Genomic DNA, 27,650 nt, shown 5'->3' on the forward strand with positions numbered 1-27,650 from the left:
AGCATGAGAGTCGAGTCCCATGACTAGTATCACACAACACTAACTTTGCGCTCCGGCACTCGGGCCGGCTGTACAATGAACAACCGATGAGCACTGGCACCTGTGGCACATGCCAGCGACAACACGGAGCTCAAAACAATGAAAATAACAGGGGGGGTGAGAAATAGAAGGAAAATAGAGGGGTTAGAGAGAAAACGAGAGGAGGGAAAGAATCAAATGGACAGCAAGCCAAAGAAAAGAGAGGCCGCGAGAAGTAGACAGAGAGGGGGCTCAGGGGGGAGAAATAAATGGGGAGGGAACGAAAGAGCGAGAGAACGAGGAGGAAGAGAGATAAGCGACAGAGGAGATTACAAAGAGCAAACAAGTCTATGAAGTGCCAGATCAGAAACCTATTATATTTTTACCTTCAGCGAGTATGCTCTGAAGTCCACACACTACCGGGAACACGTTCTGTACCGGATGCAGTCAGACACGTACGTGCCAAGTCTATGAGAACTAGAACGTGCACCTTAATTGGCGGATGAGGCGAGAAATGCAATAACGGTCACATGTTGTGCTCGTTGTGTGTATTTGTTATACATAAAGCTGGGCCATTGGAGTTAACAGGCAAAAAAGTCAAAGTCCGTATGTTGGGAAAAAACACTGTTTATGATATGTGATCCCGTGACAGTATACCTGGACCCTCAACCAATGTGCAGGCTATCCTCAAGGAATCAAGAGTGAAGGACAAAACTAGAAAACAGATTTAAATAAGCTGCACGGCAGAATGAAGCAAACGAGTGAAGCGGACCCGCTCGTGCAGACTGTACAGGCAGACTTTATTTGCTTAGAGTGTATGATTCAAGCCCTCTCTGTGGGGAGTGCTAATAATTGGTGCACTTCACAGTGGCAAGCTTCACATTCCCGTTCTGAATGGGTCTCATGCACACACCAAGTGATCTTAAGAACACACTTATAATTACAAAAGGCCCCGCAAAATAGCAAATAAAGTATTTTCTGTTATTTATCCTGGGTTGGATTAAAAATATCAAATGAGACACATTAACCAGCATCTGCACAGCACACATCTTCCACTTTTATGGAGATATAGATATATCCATACATACTAGGTAGTACTTGGCATTGCAAGGATAAATGGCTCTGCCAAGCAGCAACAAACTGGCAAGGGGACGAGTGTGCTGGAGTCTTGCGTGCTCCAAAATCCAGCTGGGAGGTGCGTGTGCAGCGTGATGCCCCCACACGGCGAGCAAGCTCCAAGCAAAGCAAACACAGGGTGCCCACTCTTCTGAGAGCGGCATCTGCTAATCCAGGGGCTTCAGTCGGCCGCCCTCACTCAAAACAAAGCAAATTGGCTGCACACAGTTTGCAGCTGAGGGATTAAATGCACCACAAAGGCCCGCTCTGCGGCACATGTATTCATCACCAGTGCTCTCCTTCCACTGTTTTCGGTCTGAGCGCACAAGTTCACATATGGGGCAGTCAGGCATCGAAGACAGCGCCTTCCAGCACACTGTATGCACGAGGCGCTCTTCAGCGCACTTGAAAGCAGGAAATACCAGCGCTATCTCGCAGCTGACATTACAGCCTGCCAGCAGGGCATCGTTTATGGGTGCCCTCGTAACTCAGTCCTGCACACACACGTTTGAGACTGGGGCCGCAATTCAAGTGAATAGGAGTTTGCCGCACTCAGTAATTAGCGGGTACACCCGGGCGCGATTAAGTTTACATCAATATGATACATTTGAGCAGTTAAGGCTTGCTGGATTTAAACTATTGACAATATCGAGCAATTATCAGGACACGCAGATTTTATCCCCCGTTTGGAAATTGAAAATCTGTGATGGATACCATTTATCCCGTGTTTAATTCCGAACCAAGAACTATCCGATTGTACAGTGCGCTCCGTTGCACCTCCCTTCCAGGGCATGGTAAGTATGGCGTTAGTGGGAAGATGGTGTACACTAGCAGGTTTCCAAAACAAGGCATGCCTCGAGGACATCCTCATCACCATCTTTAGATAAAGAATCAGGTAGAACTTTCTCCTTTAGTAAGAAAAAAAATACCAAGTCTACACATGTCCTTCACATTCCTCTAACTTTTGAACAGTACTAAGTGCACTAATGTTGGTAAAAATGGGTGCCACCTGCCAGGGGCACCGTGAACAGCTTCTCCTCCTGCACACAAGGTATATATTTCTACTTATGCAGGTGTGCCCATGTTACTGCTATACTGTAATATACGTATATGTATTCTCTCGTACTCTGTTTATGATTTACTTATGGTTTACCATGCACAATTCTCGAATTACTGCTATCTACTCTGATTCAAGCATGTGAATCTATGAAAGATACCCCAATACAGGAGAAGAACATAAGTTACTAACCTGAAAACTGTGCTTCTCCAGTAAATGGTATCTTTCATAGATTCACATGTGATCCACCATCCTCCCCTCAGAGGCTCCCCTCTTCTCCTTGGCTCTTATGCCACACTTGTGCTCGAAAATCTGAGAGCCTGAGTCTCTGAGGAGAAGGCTCCAGAGGGTGCTGTCGCCTGATTGGCTGGAGTCTGGACCATATCTAATGACGTGGAAAAGTTTTTAAAGTGACAAGTTTTTTCCTATTAACTTCTATGTTACAATACTTCCTATTGCTCTTTTAGCTATGCTTTCGCTATGCTATTGCTATATTGCTATTCTATGTCCTGTGGGAATCCCACTTCGACGACGGGGAATGATTCAAGCATGTGAATCTATCAAAGATACCAATACTGGAGAACCACAATTTACAGGTAAATAACTTATGTTCATCTTCCCGATCTTCCGGAGCGAAAAAAAGCAGGTAGAGACCACCCTCCCAATCTGGGATTTCACAGACAGATCAATTGTGATGCCAAGGCTTTTAGTTGATCTAGATGGTAGGGGTGGGTCCCAACTCAGTCGGCCACAAATTAGAGTTCCAGGGCCCACCAATTAGGATCCTTTCAGTTTTGTCTGGGCTAAAATTGAGGTAGTTACTGTTCATCCAACTACCAATATGTCACATGGTAGCTGCAGACTAAGAGGACGATGAAGACTCTGTAGAGGAAGGTTAGTCTCATCCTCTTTCATTTGTGGGGGGAGGGTGTCATCAATACACGTGCCTCTTTTGGACATTGTTAGCCCCCACTTTTTGCCTGGAAAATATTTTGGTTTCGACTGGAAGTGCACAGAGTCCCTGCCAACCAGGCCTCCTGTGCGAGATCTCCTTCCTTAAACTGTACCCGTGATTTCCACCATTGGCACCCCTTTAGCTCACATATAAGTTCCTAGTAAAAAGTACCCCTTGTACTAAGTGCCTTGTGGTTAAAGAGGGTCCCTAAGGGCTGCAGCACAAATGATGCCACCCAAAGGGACCCCTCACCTAGCACATGCACACTGCCACAGCAGCCTGAGTTTCTTGGTGCAGACAAAACTGAAGAACCGACCTGGCAGACATCCCTGTGTGCCATACCCATGAACACTGCTTGAGGGGTGTCTTACCCATATATGAGGCAGTGAGTTAAATTTGAAGTTCGCAGATCTATATTGTGCGGCTCATCACCTGTGAGGGTTTACAGACGTCTATGGGCACGGGGAGATACAGTGATTTGCCCAGAATCACAGGATGTTGTGCTGAAGCAGAGACTTGAACCCGGATCCCCAGTTCCCGAGTCGGTAGCTCTGGCTGCTGCACCACATTCTCTCCCCCCTGCGAGGGCATAACTGCATGAGATGCCCCTGATGCTCCTGCAATATCCTAGTCGATTCCTGGATATTGTAAGTGACCAGGGAAGTCATAGTAAGTACCTAGGCTGGACACTCGTCAGTATGAGTTCGCAGCTCCATGATGGCTTCACTGAAATATGTGATGCTTGGCACCAAGCATCTCAACATAATACACTTGCGCTGATTCCAGTGTTGATTTTATTAAAAACTAGCTTACCCGTCGCGCGTTGCTGGGATCTCAGAAGAAAGGAAATTCAATGAAACTCGTTATGATAACATTCAATTTACATTGTCTTTTTTTTTTTAACTTTTTTATTTTAATATGGAAAACATTTCAAAGTGTCGTTTTAATTCTATTTATTTATTCGAGTGCTTGTGGATACACGATATTGTTTTGTTTTTCCATCTGGTGTGTACACGAATAAATCAGAAGGTTTTCCGACGCGTGAGCTGGCCACATACAGTTGTCCATGTGAGAAGCACGGATTCTCCAAATCTAGTCCACAAACTTGCAGCGATTGTCCTTGTGCTTTGTTGATGATCATTGCAAAAGCGAGTCGCACCGGAAACTGTAAACGTTTGAATTCAAAGGGCATGTCTGTTGGGATCATTGGAATACATGGTAACAGTACATCTTCCCCCTTGAATTTCCCATTCAAAATTGTAGCTTCGTTGAATTATTCATCATCTTTTTCACCGAAAGTCTTGTACCAATGCAAAGTCGTGGTGGATTGATGTTTCGGAGAAGAATGATCGGCACGCCAATTTTCAATGTTAAAATGTGCGGTGGCATACCTGGCAAATCCAGTGAATTCAAGAATTACGTTGGGTAATTGACAACTTCATCTTGATTCATCACAGTATCGATGAACTTATACGTTGTCGCTTCGCCTGGTATTCCGTAAATGGAAACATTCAGTATACGAAAGATTATGAGGGCCCTGGGGGGCCGATATTTAAAAGTTTATGAGGGCCCTGGGGGGCCGATATTTAAAAATGATTTATGCTAGAAACCTTCGCGGGAGTGTACTCAACAACTTCCCAAAGTTTCATGGCGATCGGATTAATGGTGTAGTAATGCATAAAAGACAAACAGACAGACAGACAGACATATTTTTGTTTTTATATACATAGATTGCACACAAGTGCCCCTTAGGGCGTCCCCTGAAACCAATCCTTAGTCTGGTCATTGACTGGCCCGAGCCAGCCTGTTACCATCAGAGTGTGTTCTGACCTCAGGGGAGAGTGCCTTCGCACTCTGAGACTGAGAACAATGCCTTTCCTAGGTGGAGGTGTTCACGTCTCCCCCTGGACAGAAAGAGCCATCGTGGTGGGGAGCTTCAAAGGTTTTGCCTCCTTTCTAATGCAACCCCAGCCTCTCCTGTTCGAAGGAGCTTGCCTCCATCTTGTCCTCACTCCCTTTATGGCGGCAGGACAGGTGGGAAACCTTTGATAGGAGAGGAGATGTGCCCCCCTCTGCCAACTCCACCCCTCGGGTGCTGGAGGCTAGGTTAAGTACACTTTTCAGTGCCCACCATCTTGAAGATGATGGGACATATCCAGTTAGGGCTAGGACTGTGTCCTCCTCTCACAGAAGGTGAGCATGTTAGAGGGCATAGACACCCCAGGCAAGGGGCCCATTGGACACCACCTGTCACTTCCTTGTATCGCCCTTAAATCTATTTTTTAGGTGGCATCCCCAGTCCCTGAACTTCAATCCCTGAACTTCAGTTCCTGACGACCTAAGAAGAGCCGGCCACTACTGATCTGCACCAGCAGAGAACTACTGTACACAAGTGTTCCAGGACCTTTTGTCTAAAGTAAAATCTGGATCCCCTACGGACTTCTGCCCACCACACGTCCTAAAAGAAGCCTTCACCGGCCTCCCGGGTCCAGCCCTCTCTCTTCTGAAGGAGTCCCTATTTTAGGGTTGGTTCCCTAAGGCCTTTAAAGAGGCAGTTGTGGTTCCCCTTCTGAAGACATCAGGGGCAGACTCCCAGATCCTGTTGAATTACTACCCAATCTCCTTGCTCCCGTACCTGGTAAAGGTACTGGAGGCTCATGTGGTGAAGTGCCTGTCCAATTTTATTGAACAATCCAACTATCTCGACTCACACTAAAGGGGTTTCGGCCTTCCCACTCAACGGAGACCATAATACTGGCGGTATTGGACTCCCTGCGAGAGAAGGCTGTCATGGATACTCCTCAGGCTCTGGTGCTGTTGGATGTCTCGGTCGCTGTTGACATGGTCGACAATGGGATCTTGGTGGACCGTGTCAAGGAGGCCGGCATTCAAGGCTCAGCCCTTGGCAGGATTAGCTCCTTTCTAGAGGATCGCTCCCAATCAGTCTAGAGCGAGCGTCCACCATGAACTGACCTCGTCTGGATTCCTCGATGTTACCTCCAGCCTCTGCAAGGAGACTCCCTCAACCGTGACCTGCTCTGTCAGGTCTTGGTGTAGTGCGTCTCGGTCCTCATTCGTTAGCATTGGCAGGGTCAGGTCTTTCAGGAAGTCTCTCCCAGTATTTCCGTCCCCTTGTTGTCAGTGTCCTCAAGGATCCAGTTCCGTCCTTTGTCTTGTCTCTCTAGCCATGTAAGCAACTCATTGGCTTTATCACCAACATCATAGAGACAATGCTGGGTAGCCAGCGCATGAGTGCACGCTATTTTCCATTAGTTCTCTTAATGTGTGCTGCTTCAGTTGATGGTGTAATGGGAGAGAAACTGATTCCCCACTTGCCAAGCGTGCCTCCAGGAAAGCACATTCCCTGCCTTGAATTCATCCCATAGCACGCAAGCTGATTCAACAGGCCGCCCGTTCTCCTTAAAATAGAGGTCTGCTCCATCTCTCATACAAGCTTTGAACGTCTTGTCTTATAAATATCACGGATCAACCCTTGGGGGTAGCATGAAGTCCACAACTGGACCATCGAGTTGCACCTCCACCAGCGAATGGTCTGAGATTCCCCCTGCTATGTGCGTAACAGCTCTAAAATCAACATTATAGACAGTCTGGTTGAAAAGATAGTGCAGGCATGCCAGACTATCATGTGCTGCAGACTGGTGCGTCCGGTACTGATACCCTCTTCTTCTCCAAGGGCCTTTAGGAGTATCAATAATATAGTATAGGTGCAGTTCTGTCACTCCAATCACCCCAATGCATGTACAGGATGATAATCTATTCTAGACCTATGATCCCCTGCTTGAAAAGTCCATGCGGGTGGCGAATATTGAGGAAATCGCCCATTTATCACTCGTAGACCTATGGTTTCTAATTCTAATTATGGTTATTTCTAATTCTTGCCGATGTTTTCATTCTTTTGTTCCCTCATGCCCATTGTTGATGAAAGACTTGGAATTGACCATAAGTAATTTTGCCGTTGTATTTCAACATTTCTATCGTAAGACCATAGCATATTCATGTTATAAACACCGGTAATAATAATCTCAGGTTGGGTGCCATTGTCCAGTTGCTGCAATATCATAATTATCAAATTTATCAAATTGGTCGCCATTGTTCTTCATAATTATATACGTTGATTACTACAAGAGATTTAATTATAATTTTTTTCTTGTATCGTATTTTGACAATTAGATAATCCTTTTGACTTGGGACGTCCATTTCACTTTCCATTTTTAGCTCAGTTGATATAAAAATAGCCAAACCCCCACAAGGTCTGCCATAGTTACTTGTTCTCTTAGCTAATGAGTAATAACCCTATACCCTTCCAATCTAAAAGGAACTAAAGCCCAAGTCTCTTGTAAACAAATGATTTGAAAACAGCACAGAGTAGCTAGTTCGTTATTCTGAATCTTTGCTGGAACCCCATTTATATTCCACAAACATAATCTGACCCTTTCATTCATAATTGTTGGCCCCCTTAAAGGAACTTCAGATTGTAGATGTCAATCCTGCCTGACATTATGGAGGGCTGCTGATAGCCAACCTAATTTGACAGTGTCAAATAATAGATCCAGCGTAATAATTACCTGCACCACTTCTTCTTGATCTGGGTTATTTTATTTAATTCGTTGCGGGCTATTTTCACCTTGAGCATGCTCAGTTAACCTTCCATTATGATTACTAACATTTTGAGACCATGATTGTCGATGTTTATGTAACTGCTTCGTTTCGGTTCCCGGATCTTGTGGTAATTTAATATCCTTCCAGGTTTTCAACAAATCTCTATTCGTTTCATCCCCTCTTTGCTCTATTTGTTTCCAATTGTGATGGCTTATTTTCCACCTGTTTATTAATTTCCTCCACTTGCAGCATTTCTAAGGACTGAATTTTCCCATTCTCCATCATTTTTATACTATCAGCTTGATTGTTTAGGCATTTATTTTTCATAACTAAAAGGGTTTTGTTGGAGACATTTGTTTACCCTCACCTTCACTATATGATATTTGGTCATGGTTGTTTCCAGTGTTCAATCTCACTATATCTGATGCATTTGTATTTTTTATATTTTTAAAAACTTTATTTCTTGCTACCGTTGTTTTTTCGTTTCTCTTTTTGATAGATGAACTTCCGGAGCTGCGTCTGTCATTGTTGATTGTGTCGAGCATAGGTTTATCACTTCTTGATCTTTTGTTTTATCATCTATTTTTTCTTTAACAACAACAATATTGTCTTTACATTTTATTGTATCTTTAAAGGGGCAGTCAGTCTTGATGGGTTGAATTCCCACATTAGGAAAATTCCCTTTTACATCGTCAATTATTGTTTTTAAAATATCCGGAATGGTAGCTAATTTTTTAGTTAGCGGGGCACAACTACACTCTGCATACGTAGATATTGGCTGAGATTGCACCCTTACTATTAGATTATTTTGCGTTGTTATCTTCTGCTCAATTCTGATAACAGAGGATGCCATAGCGCTCGTTATCTATTTGGACCTCCTTTTTGTTGGACTGATATGTTAAAGCTTCCAGAGTTAATTGCGTGGTTTTGAAGAATAAATCCCAAATTGCTCCCGCGTTCCCACTTCCTGGTACCTGAGTACCTGGGCTATGGTGTTGCCCATTTATGAATGATAAGTCCTTATACTCCTCTTTTTGTGGTCCTTGAAAATCATGTCCCTCTTCACAAGAATTAATGAATTGTGGACTACTATTCAAAACGTCTTTTTGATACGGAGTACTCCAGCGCTGCAGAGTTTCTGGGTTGCTATTGTATTCGTCCTTATTAATTTGAGATGCATCATTTTGATTACATTTCAGCTGGTCCTGTTTTTTAGCTGAATTTATTTTAGACAGAGTAAGATCCGATTTCAGTGAGGTATTGGCTTCCCTTATGATTTTCACCCCACCATTTAGTTAATTTGGAGCTTCTTGCTCTCGTTGATTTATTTGGCCCAAATTAGATGGTTCCCCTATCCCGTTAGCTTTTCTGATTTTTACTTGCACTTCTATTCGCCTTGGCTGCCTAGTTTGTAGTAAGTGCTGAATATCTCCCATTGTTAGATTTGTGCATTTTGGGTCCTCTTTATTGTGAACGACCAGTAAGTGGAATAGTTAACATCTCTAGGTCTTTTATTTGACCCCAGTGGTTGACTTGGTCCTTAGTTGAATTTGACATTCGTTCGACTTCAGCTTCAGACTCAGGGTGGCCTGGTTCACTTACTCCTTGCTTAGGGGATATAATATTTGTTTTACTCAGTGGCTTAATTGGAATTTGAAGATCACATGGGTTGGTTAGCAATGTTAGCATAGCACCAGTTGGATCTTTCATAAAATCAAACTTTGACAACGACTTTTACAGTATCCTAAATGTATGAACCTTAGATGATTTAAAGGACTATATGTCACCTGCCTGTTTTATTTTAAACGTATCTAGTATTAGTGTTTGTTGTATTTTTCTTTTACTTTTGATAGGAGGGAAAGGTGGCCGCTCCTTTCCTATCCTCATAATACACCCTCTAAGGGGAAGAAGTCTTGCTTCTTTCAGAGAATCAAACAGGCCAGTGACAAGACCAAAGTGTGCTTTGATAGGACAAAAACACCACCAAATAACTCCAAGGGAAAACCCCCCCCAAAGCACACCTCGGTACAGAATCCGCCAGTACTGCTGGTTACTTAATTAATTAATTAATTAGCCGGTTCATTAATATCCGGGCTCCGGGTAGGGCTGTAGTCTAGGCATCAAGAGTAATTCAGGGGTCGAGGGGTGCTTCAAGAGGGTCAAAGTCTATTGTCACTTTCCCCTTTGCATGGATCCAGAGCCAGTCCCACTACAGACGGCAAATGTAGGCACTTCCCTCAACTCCTCGGCTCAGCTCTGCTCAATGCTTAGTAAATACGTAAAATCAGATGGCAGGCAAAGGCTCCTCTGTGCCCTCTGTGCTCCTCTGTTCTCCTCTGTGCCCTGCTGCAGCCGCCGCACCAGCAGCACCACAGGCCAAGGTTCCTTTGACCCCTGCAGCGGCCACCACACGAGCAGCACTAGCAGCGCCTTAGCACCGCGGCGCTGGCAGCGGCCGTTCCTGCCCCCACAGCAGATCTGTAGAACTTAAAGCGCCCGTATAAAAGGACGCGGGTGAAGCGGGAGAAACTTTCGGGAGCGGGAACTGGTCACAAAACAATCCCGGGCAGTCGTCCCAGGCTCCGCTTGCTCATCAACTCCTGCTCGGCTCGGCCCCTCAGCTCTACTCGGTACGCTCTGCACTCAATGCCGAATCACAGGCCGACAACGACTTTGAACACCAACAGAGGGAAGAATTGTGTGTTTCCCCCAGTTTGTAAAAACGACAGCATAAGTCTTGGCTGCTTCTGCTGCACCCAGAGTCTTATGCGTCTTTGCAATCTAATTTTTCTGTCTGGAAAAAAATTGTGCAGAAAAGCACCCAGTAAGTCCAGGTGCAGAAAAACCTAACAACTGATAATCAGGTGGAATAAAATGAACACATGAAAGTACGCCTTAATTTCATTGCCCTTGATTCATACTCTGGACCATAGTTGAGGGATTGGTCTAGGCATAGTCCTCGCTGCACACAATAGATTTGCTTGCGGCAGAGGCCAAAACTCAAGTCAGGATGCCAGATACAAGTAGGTGGTCACTCAGGGCAGGGGAAAACACCTGTTGTCCGTGGACGAGTAATTCCCGTCCCAGAAATCTACATTACAAATTAATTAATAGTATTCTTTCTTAAATATCTGTTTGGTGCCAGTCCATATGACTTTAATATCTGCCTTTGGGATTCAATGTTACAAGTCCATAGGGTACATGTATCCTTTGTGAGCTTAATAAAATGTTGAAAATTCTACACTCCTACATCCAAGTACTCTCATGCTACCATTCTACACTCTGCTGTGTCTGAAAAACAGCTCAACATTTTCAAAATTCTGCATTGATTTGGCTTGTAAATTATATTTTTGGAAATGTACATGTATTAACTATTTAATTTTAATACTATAGGTAATTGAAATTACAGACGAAGAAAGCAAGATTTAGCACTAAGCAACTGAATGTCAGTTCCATAAGAAGGATTATTTTGAAAAACTGAAGGAAATCCAGCGAGGAAAGTACAATACCTGTAAGTGAAGTCTCTAATTTTGTATTTCATTAAACCAGAGCAAAGCCATATCTGTGCACACAGCATCAGAAATAATGTAGAAAGACCACTTCAGCATCCTCATCTGAAATATTATCAGAAAGACAAATTGCCTCAGCATGACAGAATAACGTTCAACTAAAGCATCATGTAATTCCAGAGAGGAAGCACACACTGCATAAAAGAAAGTTATAACAAAAGGTATCTTCTGCCTACCATCAAAGAAAAGACGCTGAAAGAAGACTCCGAAGCTGACACGTTAACAAGCTAAAGATTGGAAAATCACCTTTGTTCAACAACCGTTTTTAACCAGTTACGCAAGTTTGAGACTATCTGCCTCGAGATATATCACCTCGACCAACTCTGCTCACTCTTGCGAAAACCTTAAAAATTCACCACTTTATTGTGTTCATGACCATCTCAGAATGTTTCCTTTTTATTGTGTACTGTTCTGTAATTTTATGTAAATCGCCTCAACATTATTTGTTGTGCATGAGTGATATGTAAAACTGTTAAATATAAAAATGGATTACATGAGCACCATTGCGCTATAGGTAATGTAAATAAATCCTTGTCTTCAGAACTACAAACCTTAACCTTACACCAAACATAGAAAGGGTAAAAGGAACTGATGTTCTGCGACTGGTGAGCCACAATAGTACTGTGCACATTCTAACTCTCTCAGTTACTGCCTTTACATCAGTGCAAAAAGGTACTTATCAGTTCAGTCATTAAATTTCAGACCAACACCTTATTACTGCATTGCAAAGAACCTATATAAATAGATTGGAGAAAAACTTCAGTCACAGAATAATTTGCTGCCAGAGAGGCTATTACCTAAAGAGTATTATCTGCTAGAACAATTTCAACAGGTGTTTGCTCAATTCAAGTGTTAAAAAGATTACACACAATTTCTTTTAGAGATAAATGCTGAACATTATCTAAACAAGCCTGACTCTAAAATCAGGTTCACTCTTACCGTGGTATATAAGCAAGAGAAAACTAAATGTAGAGATATTAACTCTAGGAATACACCTTATAAAAACACGGACTGAGAGCAAATTCAGTGTTCAAACCCGCCTCAATCGAGGCAAAATAACCGAAGTTGGGGAAAAAAAGTTGCTTGTGCCAAAAAAGATACAGCCATAAATCGTATCTCACAGAATTTGACAGAATGCATACTGGGGGAAACCACTCTCAGTGCAATGTATGCCAAAAAAGTTTCAAGCGTAAATCTTATCTCACTGATCATATGAGAATCCACACTGGGAGAAACCACTCTACGTGCAAAGTATGCAAAAAAAGTTTCAGGCGTAAATCTTATCTCACTGAGCATATGAGAATCCACACTGGAGAAAAACCTTATCAGTGCTCTGAATGCCAGAAAAGGTTTAGTATCAAACCGAGTCTTTATCGACATGCATTAACCCACTCTTTGGAAAAACCTTATAAGTGCGCTGAATGCCCAAAAAGTTTCAGCCGTAAATCTCATTTCACTGAACATATGAAAGTCCACTCTGGGGAAAAACCTTATCAGTGTGCTGAATGCCAGAAATGTTTCAGTCAAAAAAACCATCTCAATCATCATATAAGAACCCACACTGGGGAAAAACCTTATAAGTGCTCTGAATGCCAGATATGTTTCATTACAAAAAAAAACCTCACTCAGCATATAAGAACCCACACTGGGGAAAAACCTTATCAGTGCTCTGAATGCCAGAAATCTTTCATTTGCAAAAACAATCTCACTGAGCATAGAAGAACCCACAATGGGGAAAAACCTTATCAGTGCTCTGAATGCCAGAAATCTTTCATTTACAAATACAATCTCACTCAGCATAGAAGAATCCACACTGGGGAAAAACCATATCAGTGCTCTGAATGCCAGGCAAGGTTTTGTTACAAAGACAGTCTTTCTCGACATGCAATAACCCACACTGGGGAAAAACCTTATCAGTGCTCTGAATGCCAGAAATGTTTCAGAGACAAACAAAGTCTTTCTCAACATGCAATGATCCACACTGGGGAAAAACCTTATCAGTGCTCTGAATGCCAGCAATGTTTCAGATACAAACAAAGTCTTTCTCAACATGCAATAATCCACACTGGGGAAAAACCTTATCAGTGCACTGAATGCCACAAATGTTTCAGTCTTAAAAACAGTCTCAATCATCATATAAGAACCCACACTGGGGAAAAACCTTATCAGTGCTCTGAGTGCCAGATATGTTTCAGTCATAAAAACAGTCTCAATCATCATATAAGAACCCACTCTGGGGGAAAAGCTTATCAGTGCTCTGAATGCCAGATATGTTTCATTCATAAAACAAGTCTCATTCAGCATATAAGAACCCACACTGGGGAAAAACCTTATCAGTGCTCTGAATGCCAGATATGTTTCATTCATAAAACAAGTCTCATTCAGCATATAAGAACCCACACTGGGGAAAAACCTTATCAGTGCTCTGAATGCCAGAAATCTTTCATTTACAAAAAGAGTCTCACTCATCATATAAGAATCCACACTGGGGAAAAACCATATCAGTGCTCTGAATGCCAGAAATGTTTCAGAAACAAACAAAGTCTTTCTCGACATGCAATAACCCACACTGGGGAAAAACCTTATCAGTGCACTGAATGCGACAAATGTTTCAGTAAAAAAGACTATCTCACTTCGCATATAAGAACCCACACTGGGGAAAAACCTTATCAGTGCTCTGAATGCCACAAATGTTTCAGTCACAAAGGCAATCTCACTCAGCATATAAGAAGCCACTCTGGGGATAAACTTTATAAGTGCTCTGAATGCCACAAATGTTTCATTAAAAAAAGGAGTCTCACTCAGCATATAAGAACCCACACTGGGGATAAACCTTATAAGTGCTCTGAATGCCACAAATGTTTCATTGAAAAAGGGAATCTCACTCAGCATATAAGAACCCACACTGGGGAAAAACCTTATCAGTGCTCTGAATGCCAGAAATCTTTCAGTTTCCAACACAGTCTCACTCATCATATAAGAACCCACACTGGGGAAAAACCTTATCAGTGCTCCGAATGCCAAAAATGTTTCACCATTAAATCTCATCTCACTAGACATGTGAGAATCCACACTGGAGAAAAAAATGTATCAGTGCTCTAAATGTCAGAAAAGATTCAGAGGTAGAGATGGTTACAAGCGCCATAAAAAAAACACATCATCAAAATAATTTTGTTCTCCAAATGCCAGAAAAGCATACATTTTAAACTCAAGTCTCACTCTACATGAGCAGACGCACACAGGGAAAACCATTACCAATGCTGTGAATGCCAGAAATTCCGGTTTGATAGGCACAGCCTCACTAACCATAAGCGACTCCATACTGATGAAAACCCTATGAGTGCTCTAAATTCCCAGAAAAGCTGCAGAGAAAAACGCTATCTCACCATGAGAAACTCCACACTGGAGAAAATCCTTATGCCATAAAAGCTTGAATCTGAAAGACAGTGTTATGCTTCATGAGAGGTCCCACTCTGGGGAAAAACCTTATGAGTGCTCGAAATGCAAGCAAAGTTTTGGTTACAAATTACTTCTCACTTGTCATGAGCGAACTCACACGGGAGAAAAAAGCCTTATGTGTGTTCTGAATGTCAGATAAGGTTTAGTCTTGAATACAATGTCATTTCACATTGGAGACTTCACACTGTACTAAAGCCTTATACAGGTGGAGAAAGCCAGAAACGTTTTACTCAGAAAGGAGATCTCACTAAACATGAGAAATGCATCAACATGAGGTGAAAAGTAAGTCGTATCTTGAGTTGCAGAAAAGCTTCTAACAACCTGACTTTACATAAGAGAGCACATATTTTAGTTGCAATAGGATTCATCAAGTAACTCTTGCAGGATAACTTAGGCTGCCCACATGCAACCTCCAAAGAGATTTCAGGCCTGGAAATAGTTTTCATTGCAACAGAATCCACAATTTGAGTATCTGAGAGTTACAAAACTCTCAAGGTCTTTACTTTACACAGAGAAGTGTTAGTGCTTGCAAAAATCAAATAATTGCCCAAAAAATCACAATAATAATGTCTTACATTTTTGAAACTCTATCTAGATTAATCTTGGGGATTAGGGCGGGGTCCTAAGATATTATAACTCCTAAGTATCTAAGTTCTTTAGCAAAATTCCCCTCCTGATCCGTTATGTTCCAGGCCATAACCTCGGTTTTCTCATTGTTTATCTCATTACCTGACAGGCTTCCATAAGTTTGGGTTTCAGCTTTAAGCTCTGAAAGTGTAGTGCTGACATTGGATGATAGCAGAATCAGGTCATCAGCAGACAGAGCTAACTTTCGTACAAACCCGTTTATTTAAAAAGGGACAATCTTCTGTTTCAACCTTATACTCTGAGCTAGCGGCTCTATATATAAATCAAAAAAGATGGGGGAAAGCGGGCAGCCCTGCCTAGTCCCATGCCCTATCTTAACTACCGGGGAGAGATTGCCATTAACCAGAATCTGGGCCTGAGGGGATTTATATGTTTTTTTCAACACTTCCCTAAAACTATCAGCAAAACCAAAGCCCTTAAGAACCCTATCCAGAAGGTGCCAGTTCACCCGGTCAAAGGCATGGCTGCATCAACAGTAATGATTGATAGCGGGAGACCCTGCGACGAAGCCAAGTCAATCGACCCAATTAAGGTATGTATTAAATTGGACATCTGCCGGCCTGGCATGAAACCTTTTTGATCCGTGTGAATTATTGGCCCAACAACTTTGCTAAGCCGGGCATTCAGAATTCCAGCAAAGACTTTATAGTCAACATTTGGCAAAGAAACTGGGCGGTATGACTGACATTGAGTTGGGTTCTTCCCTGGCTTTAAAATCAGTGCAATAACTGCATCACTCCAAGAATCAGGCAGGGGAGATGTACCTTCTAAGATCCCATTAAACAGTTTTAGCCAGACCGGGATAATCTCCTCCTTCAAAATGATCTGAAACATTATCACTAATTAGGAAGATAACAACAAGTTGTCCTGTGATGCTTGCTGGAATGAGAAGTGTTGAATCAGAAAGTGGATTGAATTAAAGTTTAGGTGACAATTTTGCAAAAACGTGTGGATTTTGTATATATCTAAAAAATTGTTGATCTGCAAAAAGGCCTAAATCAATAAATTGAAATGAAATTTAAGTTTATCATTTGAATCCTATTGTTGCAAAAGTTATGATTTTGAACCCTATGAGGCGGTTCCTTTCCAGAAAGCATTTTGGGTTGTAATCATGAGTCAAATAATGCTGAGGAGGTTAAAATATTCAAATAGAATTCTAATTGCACATGAAATGTTCATTGTTCAATATTTTTCTCTTAGTATTTTAATGAGCGGACTTTATTGCTTAAGGTAAATAATAGTATTTGTTTTTCTATATGTAGGAAGCATTACATTAATGAAATCACTGTATCCCACCTTCTTTGTTTCCTTTCCTGTTCTTTATGAACGTTTCTATTGTTGAGCTTTAAAGATTGCCCGAAATTAGGAATTGTGCTCTACATAACTTTGCTGTGTTACAGTTTGTTGATTTTTATGTACTACTTTTGTCTCTTACGTGTATGGCAACTGATGTTTTGTTTTGCTTTAATAATCAGCTCATGTTTATTAGGTTTTATTATTCAATAAAATGTTTCAAACGCAACAAATGGTAGTTGATTTGTATTTACAACTGCAGCATTTTTATTGTAGGGGCACTCTCAAAAGGGCCAAAAATATGGTCTGTGGGTTGACAGGGTACCACATTGGCATCAGGAGGGAGAGGTTTAGGCAGGTGATTGGGGATATATGTAAAGTTGAAAGTAGGGGGCACAACGCATGTACATTGTGTGGACTGTGACTCCTTGAGTTATTGTGAGGGATACCATGCTACCCTGTAAATGAATCCCCTAGTGATTATTATCAACAAACTTTATTCGGTTTTATAAAAGAAAACCATAAAAGTCGTACATAAAATGATAAAACATTTTCCAAGTTACGGATTGAAAAAATATAATATGTCCAAGTTAGTCAGAACACAAGATAAAAATTCATGAATTACAGTACAGAAGTTAATCGCAGCTTGACCTGAGTCTAACATCGACCCGTAAAAAGTTAAGTGTATGCAAAACAGTGTCATTAGAAGAGCTGGTCTCACCCTCCTAAAACCCGCTTTTTTGAGAATGGGAATAATAAATAACTTTCTAGGGACAGCATAACAACTACAGAAAATAAAGTACATCATGTCCTGAGGAGACTCACCGTTGCAGCCACAGGGCATGAGGCACAGGCCTCTGTGGAAGCTACGAGGGTGTGCCATGAGGTAATGGAAGAGGCTGAGCCAAAACCGGGTCAATAGAAAACGATCATGGATGCTTTTAAGCCCTAGAAGATAAGGTTCGCTGGATGGTACAGTTTTAACACGATGTACATACGCACACTAGGCTTACACAGCTCATTTCCCTCTCTGTCACAGCAGCTCATTCTTAAAAAACGCTCTTTGACCAGAGAAAGGTCCCTCTTACATATGCACTCAGGTTTAGCAAATAGTTTCTACCTACCCTGGAGAGACCAACTCTTATATGCTGGAGCCATCGGATGCTTGAGACATGGTCAAGTGAAAGTCATTCCCGTAGGACATCTTTGCAAGTGTATTTTCTTAACCCCTTGGCTGCGGGGCATATTCCCCTGCTGTGCTGGGGGAGGGGAGGGTCGCGCACAGTGCCCCAGTGCACATGACGAGCTCAGCTCATCATAAGCCACGGTTCTTGTGTACGAGCTGAGCTTGTCACGGCCACGCCCGTTTCAATAGAACGCTCAGCACAGCAGGGGAATAATCCCCGCGTGTGAGCATTCTAACGGCCGTGACGAGGTCAGCTCATCATGAGCACACGGGAACCGTGGCCCATGACGAGCTGAGCTTGTCATGAGCATGGGAGGGGTTAATAAGCCCAAATATTAAGCCACTAAGACAGGGGAAGGAAAGCCAGTACATCTGAGAGGAAAGAAATCCCCAACTCTTCGTGCACGACATAAAATGGGTTGCTTTGTGGGACAGAAAGGGCACGTCGCAGGAAAAAGTTTCCAGCACTTTGCACTGCCCCTACCCCAATGTGACCGCATATCTCACTCCCATAACTAACCTTTGAGATATATTTGGCTTCATATATCTTCAAAAGAGCCCCTATTGGCTTCCCTTCCACTCTGCTGGCAAAGTTAAGAACAGCTGCAAAAGCTTTCACTATATCCCCTTTCTTGCAAGTCAGTAAAGGGCACCAACTCAAGGAATCGTTACACAACTCCTAAAGATGAGAAAACATTGGTCTTCGGTATTGACGAAAGGTGAACTGCTTAGCTTTACGAGGTCCCACCTGCAAAAATGAACGAATTGGAATGATTAAACGAAAGGTTCAAGTCCTTCATAAATAGGGCAAAAGAATTAAGAAGAAGTTGTAGGCTCCCAGTTGTCCTCGCCCAAGGACTGCGTCGTCCGCGTAAAGGAGGACTGGCAGGCTACTCTTGCCTACCTGGGGACAATCAGCATTTGTGCTTTGCAACATCTACATGAAGTCATTACCGGTACTGATCATTCAATTTCACCTCACGTGCTATAACTATGCCGACGACACACAAATACTCCAACTGGAACACCCCAAAGACATTGTAAAATCCCCAATTTCCAGTTGTCTCAGAGCTGTGAATCAGTGGATGACTACGAGCCATCTCAAATTGAATGCTTCCAAAATGGTAATATGCAAATGTGGCGATTGGAAACATTATGACCCGCTTGCCGCCTGGCCGGATGAACTGGGATCACCGCCTAAAGTATCGAAGGAAGTTAGAAACCTCGGAATGACCATGGACTCCAAGCTATCAAAGAATTCCCAAGTGGACAAACTAGCAAGATCAAGCTTTGTCACTTTAACAACACTGCAACAAATTTTCCCTCATTTGGGATTTCCACACAAGGTCCAAGCTACGATCTCCCTTGTTCTGTCCAAACTCGATTACTCCAATAGCCTCTACCACGGATCACATTTAACGACCATGAAAAGACTACAAAGGATTCAGAACTCGGCTGCCAGACTACTCTTGCATATCAAACCGGGAGACCACATCTCACCTGCCTTGAAAGCCCTGCATTGGTAACCGGTTGCCAGAAGATACACATTCAAGCTACTTTGTATCACCCACAAAGCAGTACCTGGAATGGGACGGCTCTTCATTAGGAATAAAATCACCAAACACATTCAACAAAGGAACCTCTGCTCTAAAGGGGCATCTTGCCTCAAAATCTTAAGATACCAGAAAAAAACATGGGTGGCACATCCTTCTCTGTTCAAGCAGCCAAACTATGGAACTCTTTACCCCCCAACATACACTGGAGGAGAAGAATCGGCAGGACCGCAGCAAGGCAGAAGAGATCCACTATGTGTGGTTCGCCACTGAATGGTAGACATTGCCAGAGATACTGCTGCAGCCCGCAGCAGCTCAGGAGAGCTCTGAGCAAGGTGGGGCGCATCATTATCTGTGAACTTCTTAATAACCTTGGGCACTCCCACCGGTGCACCATGACACTCCTACCAGAGAGAAAAGAGACACAGAGTGTTTGGAATCCTTCATCGTGGGTGACCTGGTGACGGGAGAAAATAGTAAAAAATAGAGCAGCTTACACCTTGCATTGTCCCTATTTTTAGGCATTTTGTAATCGAAAAAGGGGGTTTCAGCAGTCACTTTGGACTGCAAAACGCTTGTGTGTGTGCTTTTTTGTTTAGTGCTACCCCATTGGCCTTTGCGTGCGTCTTTTTATAAAAGACTGCACGCAATTGGCCAAAGGCGGGCGCGTTGCTCCGCCCACGGCCTATTGGTGTCTATTACGCGCTTGGTGCGCGTAATAGACACCAATAGGCAGTCATGTGGTTTCTATTAGCGTGCACACACGGGCGCGATAATAGAAACACATGCCTTACAGTGGCGCACGCTCGCGCTTCTTCTTCATTGAATTTCCTGTTGTGTTTCACTTTTGTCCCCTCCCTTGGCCCCATGACTGAATATCCAACGTCATCATGACGACCTCGGACCTCGATCTTTCTTTGGTGGAGATCTCGTCCTCTTCCCTCCGACCGACCCTGGTATTGCTCTCTTCCGTGGTTGTGACGGCTAAACGCTGCTTTGTCTCTCCATCACTGGAGGCAACCGCCCTCCTCCTTGCCTCCCGCGCTCCCGACGAGGGCGAAGTACCCCCTTCTTCTATGCTCGCCCATTTCTAAGGCAGTTTGGGCTGAGCAGGATTTGCACCCACCCCGGCCACAGGGTCCTGTGCAGACCTCCATCTTGGTCGCCATGCCACTTGCTGCACCGCCTACGCCGCTACCAGACAAGGCTGGGGTCTGTTGGAGCTTGTTGTGTCGACCGCCCACCCACTCTAGCCAGTCCAGAAAGTCCAGCTTGGAACTTCTATGCCGACCACCAAGCCTTGTTGCTGATCCCCACTGGGTGCCAAGCTACCTGCTATAACGCCTCAGCTGACACAGGACTAAGGTGGGCCGAGACGGAGCGTGTTGGATCACCCGCCCCACCCGCTCTAGCTTTCCGGAGCACCCTGCTTGCTGGAGCTACTACAATGATGCATCCTGGACGAGGCAGGGGTGCATCAGTGTAGGAAGTACCTCCTACTGCCTTTGCCTGTCGTGGCTTGGCTGTTGGGTATTATTCCTGACCAGTCCTGCATCTGTGCTGCCCGGCACTCTCTGGCTACACAAGCCTGACTGCCGAGCTGATTAGTGCGGATCTCCATGAGGTGGTGATCGTAACGGGCCTTGCTCCTCTCCTGGGCTCTTGTTTGGGTCTTTCTTGGCCCTGGCTGCTGCTCCGACCCTCATGACATAGGTGAGCGCCACGCCTGGTGCCCTCGCCATTGAGCTCTGGTGTGCCCCACTGGGGTCTTTCTACCTCATATCCATCGAATTCGGGTGGGTGTTCGTGGCTGCCCGCTGGGTTGCCACTCTTGCCTTGCCTTTTACGCTGCCTGTGAACCTCACACTCTTACTGCTGGTTTTAGTAAAGGGGTGAGACTCTGGAATGCTCTTCCATAAGAGCTTTTAAGTCCTCAATCCACGTTTTTTCTTTGTGTACAACCACAAAGCTGTCTGTCTCATCTTGTGTCTAATTCTTCTCGGTATGACTGTTGTGTAAGTGCTTTTGCATGACGAATAGGAGAGAGCGGGTAAACCGCGTGCCACTGTCCCTCAAAGTTAGCTCTGGCTCACTTATTAGTTGCTTGCCTGGATCAGGTGATTAGCATGCACCGCAAAAGGCTCAATTTTAAATGGAGTTGCAGGTTACCTATTGTAGCTCTATTTAGGATTGAAAAAAATAAACATATCACAACTTACTTGGAAGCTACATTGGCATTTAGTGTCCGGGACGCCTGCCTCAAGTAGGTGTTTGAATATATGGAGAACGCTTTGAGGCGGAGCCTCTTTCATAATGTCAGCTGGCGTCTCTGGTTGGTCCACATACCTGATGCACCATTTATTAAGGAGGGAAGTGTAGACCTCGATAAACCCTTCTGTAGCACTGCAAGATATGTCCAGGAGGGCCAGATCACTATGATAACCACTTAAAATTTCATTTATAGGCAGCGATTCTGAATGGAATAGGGTTATTCAGTGGCTGTTTATCTCGAATATCTGGGATTAATGCTCCAGCATTTCTGTTTAAAAATAAAAAGAAAAGAAAATGTTTTCTAGCAGCTTGGTTGATATTGTCGATGTGCTTAGCCTGGATGTACATTTTCGAGGCTTGAGGTGTGATACGAAAACACTATCTATGCTCCTGCTAACTGCAATTTGCTGTGAGTAAACATGACATCAAGGTTGGAATGTGTGTCGTGCTGGCCTCAGCCAGGCCCGCTAGTGCAAGGGGTTCGCCATTCTCTGCACGAAGTCCTCAGACCAAATAGGAAGAAGTTGGCATAGAAACTGGAAATAGAAAATGTAACATTTATTATACCTCATGAGGTGGTGCTACGGTTCAAACAGTACCCTTCGGCATTGCAAGAAGTAGCACATCGAACTAAGATAGCATGGTTTATTTATACTCACACAGGGGCTCAAAAGAAGGCGGCACAAGGCACAAGAGCACATTTTATGCACATATAAGGTAATATCGAGAGGCACAATCGATCAGTGGGAGGAGCTAACAGTTTTGGGAGTTTCGGCTAACACATTCCAATCTAAGGCTAATCACTAACAGATGTGGATCCTAACAGTCAGCGGCAACACAAGGGGACGCTAATAATAGCCTGTTGCTGGGCAGATTCAAGTGCCATGGGCAGAAAGATAGGACAAAGCACATGGTCGACACGAGGTAGCGTGTGGCAGACAAAATGGCTGCCATGAATACAAACGGAGCCCGTTAAATGCCCATATAACGGCTAGAACTAAGATGTCTTTTGCTAATGCTCAACCTAATCGCTGCTAAATTACGACAGACGACCCTTTTAGCATTAGCTAAAGACATAGGCTCTTTTGGGGGTAATCTGAACACTCATCTCGTATATCTATAGGCATCATGTTAGTCACTTCCTTATCCAACGTGTGTTGTGCTTTTACAATCTTCTTCTTAGATGATATACAAGCAGTCATGCACATAGAACATAGCATTGGGCCACAGTGGATAAACATACCACAGGTGAAAATCACTGCAATTGCAATACATAGTACAGTCAGTAATTTCCAACCCCAAGTAGAAACTAGAGCCCAAAACCAACAAGCAAAAGTCCAGGGGCCATTTTCGGTATGAATATCTGCAGCTATCTTATGCAGTTTAAGAATCGCATCATACACTGGAGGCGAATTATCAGGGATAAAAACACAACAACTACTACCGATAACCTTACATGCTCCTCCAGTATCTGCTAACGTAACATCGAACACCATCCGATTTTGGAGAATTACAATCCTAGCAATTTGCAACTCTTCAGTAATATTGCCAAGAGCTATAGCAGTTTCATTAGTGACAGCTTCCACAACTCTAGTCAATCGTCGTATTTTCCTGCTATTTAAGGCAGCACCCACAAAAGGAAACAAGCCCAAATTAAAATCAACATATTGCTGTAGACCAGTATCTGTCTGATCCACATCATCAATTCTTATTGTTTATTCTTATTCTTATTCTCCCTGGTGTGCTACAATGCCAGATTACTGCGGTAATCTGGCGTTGTAGCACACCAGGGAGGCACTCGGCTTCTCCTGGTGGGCCCGATGATGAAGCATGTCACCACCCAGGGTGGTGAGTAAGGGCTTCTAAGAAAATCCCTATTGATTTCCAATGCGAATCCTTTAGGAAGATTATCATCCCTAATTTTGTGCTATCTTCATTCTTTTTTCTTTTTTTGACACTCTTGTTGTTTGATTGAGATTGCCCGGGGGACTGAGAGTGCTCCTTTCCCTCACTCTCATATTGTTACTACTGGCAATAGGAAAGAAACATAACATATAAATGACCACCCTACTGGTAGTCTATCATACCCATGACTTCCACATACTAGATATGTGTTATGTGAAGCCAAGAACAAACTATCATTTAATCCATGTATATTTAATACAGTAACACAATCACTAATTCCAACTGGAATTCGTCCAGTACTTTGCACACATAAATCTGCTTTAGTCCTTGTAACAGTGATTACGGACTGGTTGCTTGTAGTAGTCTCTCGTATGGGTGAAAACATATGGCGTAGAAGCATTGTCCGGTCGATATTCCTCCCATTCCCATATAGTTCCATTTGCTTGAGGATACCCATGTTCATCTTGATAACACTCTTTATTCAGACGGAAAAGAAGTCCACCTACTGCAGGTTTCCTAGTCGCAAAGAGGAGAGTGTACCAGGCTCGACAAGAACCATTATGCGAAAAAGGAAGTGGAATAAATGGTGTTCCACCTTTCTTTTGATGTGCTGGAAGCATACCACATATCCAACAATTTGTGGCATTCGTAGCGTTGTGGGTATGGCGGAGCATCTGAACAAACGTATTATTAAAATAGGATTCTCAATGCTTTTGCTCATGATACGGAAGAGTAAAATGCTGATGCTCTTCTGGGACTGAAGTAGTAGGAACCACAAAAAACATATGAGCAGGAATCATCATTTCATTGCTATAATTGTCAAAACAGCAAAAATACCTACAACCCCTAAAGTCTTTTTCTTAGTGGTTATCATAGCTAAGCATGGGCGTAAAATCCGCTCCGCTCGCGGATTTTTCGGATTTTCGGCAAATCCGCAATCCGCGAACGCTCGCGAATTTGTCGAAAATCCGTGAATCCGCTCGCGGCGGATTTTTTGCTTGGTTGCGGCGCGCGGCGTGGTGCACGGCGTTCACTTTCCGTCATTTTAGCGTTTGCCGAGTTGTTTTTCTTTGCGAGTGACGCGCCATTTTAGATCTTGCTGCGTGTTCCCGCGGGAGTTTGTCGCCCGCGAATACGTACTCGCGGCTTGCCACCTTGCACAGCACACCTCGCGAGAGTTCGCAATTGCGAACATGTAGTTGCGGCGGAAAGGAACAATCTCGCACTTGCGAAATAGAGATTTTGCAATTTCGCACAAGAAAATCACCAGCAAACAGGATAAAGCTTCAGAAAATTATGATTTTTATCAGAATCACTCCTCAGGTTGACATTTGCATGGCCTTTTTTTTTGCAAGGAGTCCATTTTGGGGGGGGGGGAGGAAGGAAGTGCCCCACAGTCTCCAACTTCCTGTTCCTGTCCAGCAGGCTCCTCCCAGTGCTTTGTCCATCTCCTGGTCACTTTCATTTGGATCTGGAGCTGGAAGGATTACTTTTTGTGGGTGCTGCTGGATATTTGGATTTGAGGCCTTTTTGACTGTCTTTGGATCACTTTTGGATTAGAAATCAACTTTCACAAGTAAGTTTGTTTGGGGCATTACAGTTGCTGCAAGTACAATTTTGGAACTTTTTCAGAAAATTAAATAAATTATATTGTGGGTAGCCACAGTATCCAGTAGGACCAGGGTTGGTTATGGGTGCATGATACAACTGTTTTGTTGAATTTAAACACCATTGAGGCCATGGATGGGCTGGGATTGTGCAGATTTTATTGTTTTTTGTCGTTTTTTTGGGCCTGCTGGTGTGGCCCTTTGCCAAGGGGTGGTGAGTGTTGCATGGGCCTAGTCTTTCTGTGGGGTGTCTTCTTGAATTTAAACATAATTGAGGCCATGGATGGGCTGGGATTGTGCTTATTTTATTGTTTTTTGTTGTTTTTGGGGGGCTGCTGGTGTGGCCTTTTGCTTGCCCAGGGGTGGTGGTGGTGCATGGACTGAGTGTGCCTGTGGTGTTGTCTCACTCTCTTTGATGTAAACATCATGGATGGCATTGGATTGTGGTGATTTCTGGCTGTTTTTCTGTTTTTTGGGGGTGTACTGTTGATGTGGTCTGGCCATGTGGGTGGTGGTGGTGGCCATCTTGAGTGCTGGCTGGTACAGGCAACATGTGCTTGGGGTGTAAGGGGGCCATTTTGAGGAGAGGCAGTGTCTGAGGCCTGCACTTATTTTGTCTACTTTTCATCCCTTATGCCCAGGGGTAGTGAGTGTTGCATGGGCCTAGTGTTTCTGAGGGGTGTCTTCTTGAATTTAAACACCATTGAGGCCATGGATGGGCTGGGATTGTGCAGATTTTATTGTTTTTTGTCGTTTTTTTGGGCCTGCTGGTGTGGCCCTTTGCCCAGGGGTGGTGAGTGTTGCATGGGCCTAGTCTTTCTGTGGGGTGTCTTCTTGAATTTAAACACCATTGAGGCCATGGATGGGCTGGGATTGTGCAGATTTTATTGTTTTTTGTCGTTTTTTTGGGCCTGCTGGTGTGGCCCTTTGCCCAGGGGTGGCGAGTGTTGCATGGGCCTAGTCTTTCTGTGGGGTGTCTTCTTGAATTTAAACACCATTGAGGCCATGGATGGGCTGGGATTGTGCTTATTTTATTGTTTTTTGTCGTTTTTGGGGGGCTGCTGGTGTGGCCTTTTGCTTGCCATGGGGTGGTGGTGGTGCATGGACTGAGTGTGCCTGTGGTGTTGTCTCACTCTCTTTGATGTAAACATCATGGATGGCATTGGATTGTGGTGATTTCTGGCTGTTTTTCTGTTTTTTGGGGGTGTACTGTTGATGTGGACTGGCCATGTGGGTGGTGGTGGTGGCCATCTTGAGTGCTGGCTGGTACAGGCAACATGTGCTTGGGGTGTAAGGGGGCCATTTTGAGGAGAGGCAGTGTCTGAGGCCTGCACTTATTTTGCCTACTTTTCATCCCTTATGCCCAGGGGTAGTGAGTGTTGCATGGGCCTAGTGTTTCTGAGGGGTGTCTTCTTGAATTTAAACACCATTGAGGCCATGGATGGGCTGGGATTGTGCAGATTTTATTGTTTTTTGTCGTTTTTTTGGGCCTGCTGGTGTGGCCCTTTGCCCAGGGGTGGCGAGTGTTGCATGGGCCTAGTCTTTCTGTGGGGTGTCTTCTTGAATTTAAACACCATTGAGGCCATGGATGGGCTGGGATTGTACAGATTTTATTGTTTTTTGTCGTTTTTTTGGGCCTGCTGGTGTGGCCCTTTGCCCAGGGGTGGTGAGTGTTGCATGGGCCTAGTCTTTCTGTGGGGTGTCTGCTTGAATTTAAACATAATTGAGGCCATGGATGGGCTGGGATTGTGCTTATTTTATTGTTTTTTGTCGTTTTTGGGGGGCTGCTGGTGTGGCCTTTTGCTTGCCCAGGGGTGGTGGTGGTGCATGGACTGAGTGTGCCTGTGGTGTTGTCTCACTCTCTTTGATGTAAACATCATGGATGGCATTGGATTGTGGTGATTTCTGGCTGTTTTTCTGTTTTTTGGGGGTGTACTGTTGATGTGGACTGGCCATGTGGGTGGTGGTGGTGGCCATCTTGAGTGCTGGCTGGTACAGGCAACATGTGCTTGGGGTGTAAGGGGGCCATTTTGAGGAGAGGCAGTGTCTGAGGCCTGCACTTATTTTGCCTACTTTTCATCCCTTATGCCCAGGGGTAGTGAGTGTTGCATGGGCCTAGTGTTTCTGAGGGGTGTCTTCTTGAATTTAAACACCATTGAGGTCATGGATGGACTGGGAATGTGCAGATTTTATTGGTTTTTGTCGTTTTTTTGGGCCTGCTGGTGTGGCCCTTTGCCCAGGGGTGGTGAGTGTTGCATGGGCCTAGTCTTTCTGTGGGGTGTCTTCTTGAATTTAAACACCATTGAGGCCATGGATGGGCTGGGATTGTGCAGATTTTATTGTTTTTTGTCGTTTTTTTGGGCCTGCTGGTGTGGCCCTTTGCCCAGGGGTGG

General features: G+C 43.9%; 2 protein-coding genes across 5 annotated transcripts in view; both read left to right on the forward strand.

Moving 5' to 3' along the window:
- The window catches only part of LOC144806937 (uncharacterized), a 62,351-nt gene extending 45,395 nt beyond the window's left edge, over positions 1–16,956 (forward strand). For 3 of the 4 annotated variants that reach the window (XM_078673009.1, XM_078673015.1, XM_078673008.1), the window contains one exon: positions 11,160–16,956. In XM_078673009.1, coding sequence (XP_078529135.1) covers positions 12,470–14,437 — 1,968 coding nt within the window. In that variant the 5' untranslated portion in view covers positions 11,160–12,469 and the 3' untranslated portion in view covers positions 14,438–16,956. The remainder of the gene's footprint in view (positions 1–11,159) is intronic. The other variant, XM_078673022.1, reaches the window with a different exon arrangement.
- The window catches only part of LOC144806995 (uncharacterized), a 1,119,020-nt gene that overhangs the window by 1,010,321 nt on the left and 81,049 nt on the right, over positions 1–27,650 (forward strand). The gene's annotated exons all lie outside the window — the stretch shown is intronic.

This window comes from Lissotriton helveticus, chromosome 1_2, assembly GCF_964261635.1.
Source record: "Lissotriton helveticus chromosome 1_2, aLisHel1.1, whole genome shotgun sequence".
Classification (NCBI taxonomy): Eukaryota; Metazoa; Chordata; class Amphibia; order Caudata; family Salamandridae; genus Lissotriton; species Lissotriton helveticus.